This window comes from Myotis yumanensis, unplaced genomic scaffold (assembly GCF_028538775.1).
Source record: "Myotis yumanensis isolate MYYU_CA2020_CCGP unplaced genomic scaffold, mMyoYum1.0.hap1 SCAF_7, whole genome shotgun sequence".
Taxonomy (NCBI): Eukaryota; Metazoa; Chordata; class Mammalia; order Chiroptera; family Vespertilionidae; genus Myotis; species Myotis yumanensis.
Window position 1 is genome coordinate 28,581,165 of NW_027223758.1, and position 12,082 is coordinate 28,593,246.

The following is a 12,082-nucleotide window of genomic DNA, read 5'->3' on the forward strand; positions in this document are numbered from 1 at the left end:
TCATAGCAGCTCGCCATTCATCCTCCAGGCATCCCAGGAAGTGGAAACCACCTATCGGGAGGATCAGATTCCTGGGAGGTGACAGGGTCACCTCTGCCTCACTGCCCATCAGCCCTCAGCCCTCACCTTGGCAGGGAGAGCTGACTTCCTCTGTTTCTCAGGCCTGGGAAGGCAGTGTAAGGTGAGAGGAAGATGGGGGAGGGCTAGGAGGAGGAACCAGGCCAGGAAAGGGGCAGGTCCGGCCCCAGAGTGGGAGGAGGAGACAGGCACTTAGGGTGTTGGCCAAAGACCACAAAGTGAGGAAGGAGAGGCGTGCAGGGACCGAGCTATCTCAGGCCCTCTCAGTGCCTGGGGCAGGTGGGGGCACGGGCAGGGGCAGCTGGGAAACAGGCCTCCCTCGGGAATTCAGAGTTGAGCTGCTATGTAAGTCACTGGCTCCTGGGATCTATAAGACAACAGTGAAGACTACAAAAGGGCAAGTGCCACACTCCAAAAGGACAGCTTCCGGTGAGTAGGACACCCTGCTGGAGGCAGGGATTACTGGCCTCAGTTTCCGGCTCTTTCTCGCTGCTTGAACTCCAACATAGCAAGAGGGAGGTCTGGACGGTTGCCTAGAGACCTAGTGGTCAGCAGAGTAGCTGGGGCAGGAACACGCAGCTACAGAAATGGGGGAATATCAAGGAATGACGTCAAGGCCAAGGCTTGATTGGAAGTAAATTTGCTTGATGTACCCCCTACCTGATCTCCCAGTTGCCCTGTGCAATCCTGGGTACCCCAGAAACTCCACAGCTGGTGACTCTCAGTCATCCCCCCGCCTCCCTCAACCTCCCCCCCCCCCCCCCTTCCCGGGCATGGCTGACCTCAGGAGCCTTGGCTTTTGTGGGGACCAAGGAGGGACCAGGAAAGGCTTGATTCAGGTTCCAAGTATCGCAGCTGTCTGGGGGCTCCTTGCTTCCCTGACGGCAACCCTGAGGGCCCCTCCCAAGAAAGAGACCCTAAAACTTATTTTAAAATGTGACCTGCAAACCGGGTCACATGCAAAGCAGGACTCACCTCTGAGGCTGGGCAGATCTAAGGGGAAAATGGGTGCAGCTGAGTTCTGTTAGGACTGACAAAATCTTCCTCAAGTCCCATGCTCATCATTAACAGGCATTTTTGTAGCAGCGTCTGTGCACCTGGGGTGTTTACAGCGATAAGGGGCAAGTTCCCTTCCCTCCGGAAGCTCACAGGATGGGGTTATAGGGTTCCTGGGGGGTTCAGGCCCAGATGGGGCGGATGAGGGAGGCCTTCTGCAGGAGGTCTCTGTGGGTGAGCATCCACAGAATGAGTGGAGATTAGAGGGAAGAGCATGGCTGGGAGAAGGAAGAGCAGGAGGTGCCACGGCGCACATGGGGGAGATGACAGGGGCAAAGTCACACACACCTGGTAATGCTGGGGACCGCCCAGGACTTGTGCTCCTCCTCCAAGCCCGGGGCACATTTACCCTTCTTTCGGGGTGTTTCTTCTGGATTTAACGTGCTGTCACGTTATTCTCTCCCCAGCCACGCACCATGTGGTTGGCCCTGCTGCTGCTGCTGCCCACAGCGCTGCGCCTGAGCCTGGCAGAGCCTCCCCAGGAGAGGGTCCCTCTTTTCCGACTCATTCAGCTGGGCTCTTGGGGAAGTGGGGCCAACGACACCACGGGCTCGCCCTGCCAGGGGCTCTTCGCCACGGGGACCACGACCTTGAATCTGGCGAACCGCAGCCTGGAGCACCTGCCGGGCTGCCTGCCCCGCGCGCTGCGCAGCCTGGACGGCAGCCACAACCTGCTGAGCGCCCTGAGCGCATCGGAGCTGGGCCACCTGCCGCAGCTGCAGGTGCTCACGCTGCGCCACAACCGCATCGGCGCGCTGCGCTGGGACCCCGGCTGGCCGGCGGGTCTGCACACGCTGGACCTCAGCTACAACCAGCTGGCCGCCCTGCCCCCGTGCGCCCGGCCCGCGCTGGACAGCCTCCGCGCGCTGGAGCTGGCCGGGAACCCCCTGCCGGCGCTGCCGCCCGGGGCCTTCGCCTGCTTCCCCGCGCTGCGTCTGCTCAACCTCTCCAGCACCGCGCTGGGCCAGGGGGACATCGCCGACGCCGTCTTCGCGCCCCTGGCCTCCCTAGAGGTCCTGGACCTCAGCGGCACGCTCCTCAAGCAGGGTGAGTCCTGGGCGCCCCGAGTTTTCAGAGGCGGCTGTACAGGTGCTCCCGGGACCAGTTTCTTGGAGGGGTCGCTCACAGGGCTGCTCATAAAGAACCCCGCCTAGATTGCCTGAGCCACGTGCACCCTGTTGCAAGGGCCATACGGGATTAATTCCTTGAGACCCAAGAGGAGGGAACTACTAATATTATCTCGGTGCTGCCTATGAGGAAACCAAGGCCCAGAAAGGTGAATGACTGGCCCGAGGTCTCACAGCTCATTAAGCGGTGCCTCCAAATTTAAACGCAAGCATTCTGAGTCCAGAGCCCAAACCTTCAGCCACGCGGTTCTACTGCGACCCAGCAGAGTGAGGGGATGCTGGTAGAATGGGGGAGTGGATGCATTGCTGGGCTGATCAGAATCAAACAGGCAGTTCCGTGAAGCAGCGTGTGCTCTGGGGATGAATTCAGGGACTCTGCTACTTGGTTGGCTAAAATGCTGCTGCAGTTTATTGACCCTTCAAACAAGACACAGGAGGGAGGTGAGAGTACCAGTTCTGTCCTTGGTGTGTTCTGACTCTGGCTCACAAGGTTGGTTTTGTTATGTTTAAAAACCCTTCATGTATCTGTAATCGCCTGTCCCGCCATAGACAAAGGAAGACAAGAGCGAGAACTGGACACAGAGGGGAAGGGGCACGTTCTCCATGTAGTATTAGGAGAGCCACACAATTAGGTTTCTGGGCCTCCTCCACCTTGCCCTTCTCTCCTCCTTCCTTACCTTTCTCAAATATTTCCCCACTCCTGGTAGCCATCGGGGTGAAGTTTGGGGTATTTCTGTGTGGAGTTTAGCAAGAGGGCAGGGCAGCGGCACAGTTGGAGACAGTGTCCTAGGTTCAAGTTCTGGCCCTGTCCTTTCCCAGCTGTGTGTCCTTGGACTAATCATTCTCCTCTCTGGCCTCAGTCGCCTCAGCTAAAAAGGACGGAAGGACTGGTCTTTCAGGTGATACAGCCCATAGTTCTGAGCTTCCTAAAGCTTCCAACTGTGTCCATACTCAGCAATGGTCTTCACAACTCACTTTGTCACTCTTGGTGTTTCCGTACTACCCTGCCGGCCTCCTAGGTTGGTGGCTTCCTGGGTAGTGGGCCATTCCCTTCTGTGTTTCAGTTCAGCCGAGGTGGATGGGAGACCTGCCCAAGCTCACGTCCCTCTACCTGAGGAAGATGCCCATGCTGAGGAGCCTGGAGGGGGACATTTTCAAGATGACCTCTGACCTGCAACAACTGGATTGTCAAGATTCCCTAGCACTCACCTCCGTCCAGACATGCATCTTCCAAGACACTCCTCGCCTACAGCTCCTTCTGCTGCAGAAGTAAGTGCTTCTGAGTCACATGGATGGATTTTGCCTGTTCCCCTATGTTGAATCAGAGTAACTGTCTTATAGAGTTTACCAGACTTTAATTTTCTTCCTGTGGCTCCTTCGTGTCCTCTCTGGGGTTTTGTTCTTCTCATCCTTTAGATGGTATCTTGGGCAGGTCCCAGATAGTCCATCCAGCCTGAAAACCATGCAACTCAGTGCTGTCCAGAGTAATACTGAAACCCCAAACTCTCATGCATGTAAGGTTTCCTTTAAGCCTGGATAAGAAACCTATGCAATGGAAGAGGGGATGAGGGCATTAGGTTCTTCTCTATTTCTCCATCCATCTGCTTCTCCATGTGGGGAGTCAGCCCTTCCAGGGATCTAAGAAAGAAAGATGAGAGGGTAGAAAGGTCCTACTAGTGGTCAGGACCCAAGGCTGGTGTCTTCTGGCCTGTTGATGTCCGAAGTGTCACTATATCCACCTCCTTCCTGACTCCTAACAGGAAGGACAGTGTCCCTGTGATGATGATCCCAGGCCACCTCCTTTCCTGGGAACCCATACTGGAACATGGGAAGTGGGCACTTTTCCCCATCATCACTCTCAGCCTAACCACTTCTCTCTTTTCTCTGCTAGCTTTAAACCCAACCAGAGTACTTCACTTCGGGGCTTGTCAAAAGGGACAGGAGATAGAATATGCAGAGCACTTTGTGCCCGGCACACGGTGTGTGCTCTATAACATTAGTGCAGATGATGGTGGTTGTGATAAAGGCGATGGTAATGATGGAAGTGCTGGTGATGGTGGCAATGGTGATTGTGATGATGCTGATAATGTGATATATTGGTGACAGTGATGGTAATCCTATATAATAAAAGGGTAATATGCAAATAGACTAAATGGTGGAATGACGGGTCGCTATGACGTGCACTGACACCAGGGGGCAGACGCTCAATGCAGAAGCCGGGCTGACGGCTTGGCCAGCGAGCGCAGCAGTGGTGGTGGGAACCTCTGCAGCAGTGACATCCCCTGAGCGCTCCCAGACTGCAAAAGGCTGCAGACTGGGCTGAGGGACACACACACACACCTCTCCCGCTGCCCCCAGTGCACAAATGTTGTGCACCGGGCCTCTACTGGTGATAATAATGTTGGTCGTGGTGATATGTTGATGAGTGATAACTCTGTCTCAGATCTCCTTTTGAGCTTTTGACGGATGCAACATTGTGTATAAGGCATAAGATGTGGAGCCAAACTGCCTGGGCTCAAATCCTGACTCCACCACTTACTAGCTGTGTGAGTTGGGGCAAGTTACTTAACATCTTTATAGATCAGTTTCCTCATCTGTGAAAGGACAAAAAGAAAGTCCAAGGTCCTTAAGAGTTTTGCCCAAAGTGAGATCACCTAATCCCTGACAGAATGGGTTTCCATACACCACTATGACTCGGAATAGTTTTGACCTGATTGCAAAAGCCTGCCCTAATTTATTTTCTGTGTATTTCAGCTGCAACTTGAGTTCCTTCCCTCCTTGGACCCTGCATTCCTCCCAGGTTCTATCCATCAACCTCTTTGGCAACCCCCTCACTTGCAGCTGTGAGTTGTCCTGGCTCCTCATGGATGTAAACAGGACTATCCTAAGCAGGTAACACATTTACAAAATCGGTGACTGAGGGGTGAGGGTCAGCCTCCCAGAGCTGAAGTCTGGCTCACAAGAGCAGGCTGGGCAGGTTGGCAATGTAGGGCAGGGCGGATAGCCCCCAGGCAGTCACATCCAGGGACGTAGAGGGGCAGGGAGCATGGAGGAACAGACATGGGAGGTTTTAATGGGCCAGATCAGGAGGTAGGGCTCATCACTTCCATTCACATCCACGCTTAACTGCAAAGGAGGCTGGGAAAATGTAGTCTAGCTGTATGCCACGTAGGAAAAAGAAATGGGCTAAATGAACATAGGCTTGTCTTTGCCAAAGCAGTGTTGTCATTGTCCCATTTTACAGATGAGCTGGTTGGGGCCCAAGGAGGGGAGCTACTTGCTTAGATTCATGCAACTTCTGGGTGGAGGAAACAGAATCTATCTTCATCCAAAACTGTGCTCTTAACCTCTGGGTTCCTCTGAATCCCCCCAAATGGAGTCTGGCCTCCTCCATCGCTCAGTCCAAGGCCAGCGGGCTCACAGAGCTCCTGTGGAACAGACAGAAGTTCTACAAAGACTTCTCGTTGGCTCTTAGCTGGAAGAGCTGTCTGCAGTGGGAGCCATGCCCAGGTCGGCCACCAGAAAAGGATGTGGGTTGGGAACACCTCCCCCAAACCAGCTCCATCAGCTCACCTTGGGGGACATCCCCCCATCCTGCGGGGATTCTTTTCTCACCTCCAACCCAAGCCTGGAAACAAGTGAGGCACAGTCTGTCCTCTTCTCCCCTTCATGTTGATTCCAAAGACAAGCACCCAGGCCCTTTGCGGCAAAGGGTCTCACTTGGTATTAATGAAGAGGCTGAGCGTGCAGGCTCTTCGCCCCACTTAGCACTGTTCATTTTGGCTGCATTACTTAACCTGTCTGGGCCTCTCCCTCCTCATCTGTAAAATGGGGATAACAGTGCCTGCCTCATGAGGTGGTGCAGATTGAATTCACTGATACAGTAAGGTACTAAGCATAGTCCCTGGCACGTGGCAAGCACTCAGAAAACGCTAGCCAGTCTGAGTGTTGTGACTAGTCCTGGTGGTCAGGAGGCAGCCAGGTGAGAACACTCAGAGAATCTGGACTGCTCTTCGCGGTGCTCGCCCGCGGTTAGGCTCTGCCATTTGCTGGCCCTGCTAACCTGAGCTTCCCTTTCCTCTTCTGCTTCATGGGAGCCTCCTCCCCAGGTCACCCTGAGGTCAGTGAGGTGATGCGCGTCTACCCCGTCCCATGGGGTTCCTGTTGACAAGGCTAAGCAAGAGGGATTGTCTTCACTGAGTACTCAAAGGCCAGCGCAGAAAGCGGCCTTAATGCCAAGTACCTGCTAACCCAGCGTTTCTCAACCTGTGGGTCGCGACCCTTTTGAGGGTCGCACGACCCTTTCACAGGGGTCGAACGACCCTTTCACAGGGGTCGCCTAAGACCATTGGAAAACACACATATAATTACATATTGTTTTTATGATTAATCACTATGCTTTAATTATGTTCAATTTGTAACAATGAAAATACATCCTGCATATCAGATATCTACATTACGATTCATAACAGTAGCAAAATTAGTTATGAAGTAGCAACGAAAATATTTTTATGGTTGGCGGTCACCACAACATGAGGGACTGTATTAAAGGGTCTCGGCATTAGGAAGGTTGAGAACCACTGTTCTAACCGGTTGACCTCTCCCCTAGGGCAGCGGACACCGTGTGCGCACCAGCCGAAGGGTCCCCCGGGGCCTTCCCCGCCCCCCTGGCGCTGTCCCAGCTGCCCAGTGTGTGCCCCCGGGACCAAAGCACCACCCTCCGTGATTCCAGCCCACCCTCCTCTGCGGGCTCCACCCACGCGCCTTCCACCCCCGGTCCCTTCACCCCGCTGCTGAGCACAGCCCCCTCCTCTCAAGCTGTCACCAAGGCCCCCTCCCACCCTGTGAGCGCCCCCTCACGAGCTGGCGGGGCGGGGGCCGCTGCCTCCACTACCGTCTCTACAGCAGGTCCCAGGAACTCCAGCGCTGCAAGCCCGGCCTGGACAGAGCACGAACCTACTGCCTCGCATGTCCTGGACCCTAATATTTCAGCTGCCTCCCTCCCACCCACCACCAGCAAACATCGTGGTCTCCTCCCTGCCTCCCGGAACCCGCTGAGCAACCCCCGGCACTACCGGACGACACAGGCCACCCCGCAGGCTCCCCACCCAAGTCCTTCCGAGGATGGAATTCCAGTCTTGGTTTTGGACGACTCCAGTGAGGAGGAGGAGGAGGAGGAAGAGGAGGGGAAGAGGGAGAAGGTGAGCGCGCCTCCCCAGGGCGTGGCCTGCGATTACCACCCTTGTAAGCACCTCCAGACCCCGTGCGCGGAGCTGCAGAGGCGCTTGAAGTGCCAGTGCCCAGGCTTCAGCCAGGAAGACGCCGTCCCAGACGCTCCCAAGCTGCAGGGGGTGTCGGAGATCACAGACACGTCCGCGCTTGTCCGCTGGTGCGCCCCCAACTCGGTGGTGCGCAGCTACCAGGTGCGCTACTCTGCGGAGGACTGGCCCGGGAACCAGTCCGCGGTGGGGGACATCTACGCCACGGCCCGGCAGCACCCGCTGTACGGGCTGTCGCCGGGCACCACGTACCGCGTGTGCGTGCAGGCGGCCAACAGGGCCGGGCTGAGCCGGCCGCAGGCCTCGGGCCGCCGGGGGCCGTGCGCCTCCTTCACCACCAAGCCCAGCTTCGTGCTCATCTTCGCGGGGCTGTGCGCCGCCGGAGGCCTCCTGCTGGTCAGCACCCTGGTGCTGTCCGCGTGCCTCTGCCGGCGGGGCCGGAGGCAGTGCTCCCACGCGCACCTGGTGGCCTACAAGAACCCGGCCTTCGACTACCCGCTGAAGCTGCAGACCTTCACTTAGCTCAGCGTCCCCTCCTCAAGCGAACTCGAGCTGAGGAGCTGGCTGCCGGCGTGCAGAGAAGAAGAGACCGAGGGTCCAACACGGCCCCGTCCGTTCTGAGCATCTGTCATTCCAGAGAAGCTGGAATTACTGCTCCACCACACACAGAAATTGGCCAGGTTGAGTTTTTCAGTCCAAGGAACTTCTCTCCCTGCTACTCCACTGGGTCTGTTTCCAGAAACGTGATGGCCCACATCAAACCACCCCTCTTGGGGCTGGGCATTCTTGTGTGGTGGTGTTTTTTAGTAGCAAGCAGTGCTCCTCAGTGTCCAGAATTGTGTGTGGAAGTAGGAAAAGATAAAAGCTATATTCCAGCCTCCTATATACTGTATTAGAAATGACATCCTCAAGCCGTTTTAGGAAGTTGAGGGCATTATACTAAGTGAAATAAGTCCCCCCCTGGTCAAGCTGAGGCAGGGCACGTGTTTGTTATTCAAGGAACCAACCCCAGCGGGGTTCTTCATCTGAGGGAGAAGTGCACTGGCTGTTTCCTGAGGCCTCTCTGAGTTTCTTTGTTGCATTTCAGGATATGGAAAACGTGCTCCTAGCTTGATAGTTAAAAGCTCAGTCTTTTCAGGCCCTTTGCTCATTTTTAATTGCATTGTTTGTTTGTTTGGTGTTGAGTTTTATATGTTCTTTATAAATTTTGAATATTAAAAATATCAAATTTATCACTGGTGAATATGTTCTCCTATTCAGTGGCTGTCTTTTCATTTTGCTGATTTTTTTCCCTTGCTGTGCAAAAACTCTTGAGTTTGATATAGCCCAATTGTTTATTTTTTTCCCCTTGCTCAACAGGGGAAACTATTGCTATGAGAAATGTCTGGGATATTACTGCCTATGTTTTCCTCTAGGATTTTTATGGTTTCGTGACTTATATTTAAGTCTTTTATCCATTTTGAGTTTATTCTTGGGTATGGTGTTAAGAAGGTGGTTTAGTTTCTTTCTTTTTTTTTTTTTTTTTTTGCACTTAAAAAGCATATTTTTTAACCCAAAAGAAAAAGAGCAACAGAAAACCTCAGGGCTCTAGCTAGAGGCCAAAGCATTTCTCTCCTTCCGATTGCATTAAACAATGCCTTCATGATTTGTATCTGTGTGTGGGATATGCCTTACTACACCCCTTTTTACTTTTATACAATCTTAGGGGGGAAAGTGATTTTATAAAATTATAACGGGGGGCCCTAGCCGGTTTGGCTCACTGGATAGAGCATCGGCCTGGGGACTGAGGGGTCCCAGGTTCGATTCCAGTCAAGGGGCATGTACCTTGGTTGCGGGCACATCCCCAGTAGGGGGTGTGCAGGAGGCAGCTGGTCAATGCTTCTCTCTCAACGATGTTTCTAACTCTCTATCCCTCTCCCTTCCTCTCTGTAAAAAAATCAATAAAATACATTAAAAAAAATTATAACGGGGGTCATATTTCTAGATTTTAATTCTCTACATTAACATTTGGTCGCTTCCTGCGGCTATCCTAACAAATTACCACAAACCGAGTGTCTTAAAATAACAGAAATTTATTATTATAGTTCAAGCCAGAAATCAGTAGTGAAGGGGTCAGCAGGGTTGGCTCCTTCCAGAGACCTGGAGAATTGTTCCATGCCCCTCTCCTGGTGGCTGCTGGCAATTCTTGGTGTCCCTTGGCTTGAAGATCTATCACTCCAACCTATACATGCCTCTGTTGTCTCACGACATTGTGTGTGTCCAAAGCGCCCTTTTCTCTATTATTTGCCTCCTGCTTTGAGAGACATGGCACAAAACACTGAAGTGTATGATGTGATTTGATATATGTGTATAATGCAGTATTAACTATAGTCATCATGCTGTCTTCTGGGAATCATTAGATTCCCCGATCTTATTCATCTTATAACTGGAAGGTTGTATACTTTGACCAGCTTCACACATTCCCCCACCTCCCCCACCCTGGGAACCACCCACCTGTTTCTATAAAACATTTTTTAGATTCCACATATAAGGGAGATCATACAGAACTTGTCTTTCTCTGGCTTATTTCACTTAGTACAATGCCCTGAAGTTCCATGTTATTGCACAAGGCAGGATTTCCTTTCTGTGGTTGAATAACGTTCCATGTTTTCTGTCTCCATTCATCCACTGACAGACAACTTCGGTTGTCTTTTGCAAAAATGCTGCAACAAACATAGGGGTTCAGATTTCTCTTCAAGATGGTGCTTTCAGCCAAAACCGGTTTGGCTCAGTGGATAGGGCGTCAGCCTGCGGACTGAAAGGTCCCAGGTTCGATTCCGGTCAAGGGCATGTACCTGGGTTGCGGACACATCCCCAGTGGGAGGTGTGCAGGAGGCAGCTGATCGATGTTTCTCTCTCATCGATGTTTCTAACTCTCTATCCCTCTCCCTTCCTCTCTGTAAGAAATCAATAAAATATTAAAAAAAAAAAAAAAAGATGGTGCTTTCATTTCCTTCAGATAAATACCCAGAAGTCAAATTTCCTTCTTCTTTCAAGGACAGGAGACACTGGATTAAGGCTGACCAAATTCAGTATGACCTCATCCTACCTAACTTGATTACATCTGTGAAGACACTATTGCCAAATAAGGTCACATTCACAGGAGCCAGGGGTTAGAGCTGGAACATACCTTTTTGGGAGACACAATTAAACCCACAATAGCATTTATTTCTACCATAAAAAAAAAAAAATCCAGTTTGGTTCTCATTTGTCTTTTGTTTCCAAAGTGTGCTGCAGTACAAAAGCCCTGCTGCAGAAACTGAGCATATTCAAGTTTGACCTGAATAACTGAACTGTACTATATATTACTATTTCTAGATGTTTGAAGTTTTAAAAAGCTCCCCCAAATTCTAAGATGTATCACTAGGTTCATCACATATGTAATCAAGAGAACTGGACTTAGTGATTTAAAAGATATCTACCAGTTCCTGATTAAAAATTTAAAAGTAAAAAAAAAAAAATGCACAGCAAAATTTTTAAAAATATAATTAGCATAAAATTTTCAGAGATGCTGTTATCCCAATGTCTTTTTAAGCTTATTACCAAAATTGAGTCTGTTATGTGGAGGCACCAACATGAATTTCAGCTGTTTTGAGTCTGTTTGTATGAATATTCACACAAACATGCCTAATACAATTCCAATGTGTTCGACACTCATAGAATTTACATGTTTTATAACAGCTCAGTATGAAAAACCTGAGGAGAGTTGGACTATTTTTCTGAGGGTTGAGGTGGCCAAGGTATATTAACATTGTGGACCAGTAGTTTTATTGCTAGCTTTACCCAGTGGCCAGATAAGTTTCTATTGAACGAGTACAAAAAACTTTTTACATAAATGTTAAAGGCACACTTTAAAATTAAATACCCATTGCATTTTGAAGTTATTTATTACATGTTCTTACAAGCTAATATCTTTTTATTTTTTTCTCTGATACACATTTTTTTTTATTGCTTAAAGTATTACAAAGAGTATTACATAGGTCTCCTTTTTCTCCCCTTGACATTCCCCCGGGCTCCCCTACCCGCCAGTGTCTTATGACCATTGGTTATGCTTATATGCATGCATATAAGTCCTTCGGTTGATCTCTTACCCCCCTTTCCCACCCCCCCAACCTTCCCCAGCCTTCCTGCTGTAGTTTGACAGTCTGTTCGATGCTGCTCTGCCTCTGTATCTATTTTTTGCTCATCAGTTTACAATGGTCTTTATTATCCATAAATGAGTGAGATCATGTGGTATTTTTCTTTCATTGACTGGCTTATTTCACTTAGCATAATGTTCTCCAGTTCCATCCATGCTGTTGCAAATGGTAAGGATTCCTTCTTTTTTTACAGCAGCATAGTATTCCATCGTATAGATGAAGCTAATATCTTTTTAAAGTATGATACTTTGTAAAACACTATGTAATAGAAGTGGAACGAAACAAAGCTGGCAAATGTAATGCGTTTCTCTTCTCTTACCGTTACTTTTGCATACTTTGCAAACTTTAGTAGGATATTTTTTAT

General features: G+C 50.7%; 1 protein-coding gene across 1 annotated transcript; it reads left to right on the top strand.

Annotated features, from left to right (window-relative positions):
• The first annotated feature begins 215 nt into the window (after positions 1 to 215).
• Positions 216 to 10,925, top strand: LRRN4 (leucine rich repeat neuronal 4). The gene is made up of 5 exons (XM_070419934.1): positions 216 to 507; positions 1,542 to 2,181; positions 3,326 to 3,530; positions 5,016 to 5,153; positions 6,871 to 10,925. The coding sequence occupies exons 2-5, from the start codon at positions 1,551 to 1,553 to the stop codon at positions 8,060 to 8,062; spliced, it is 2,166 nt and encodes a 721-aa protein (XP_070276035.1). The 5' UTR covers positions 216 to 507; positions 1,542 to 1,550; the 3' UTR covers positions 8,063 to 10,925.
• The last annotated feature ends 1,157 nt before the right edge of the window (positions 10,926 to 12,082 follow it).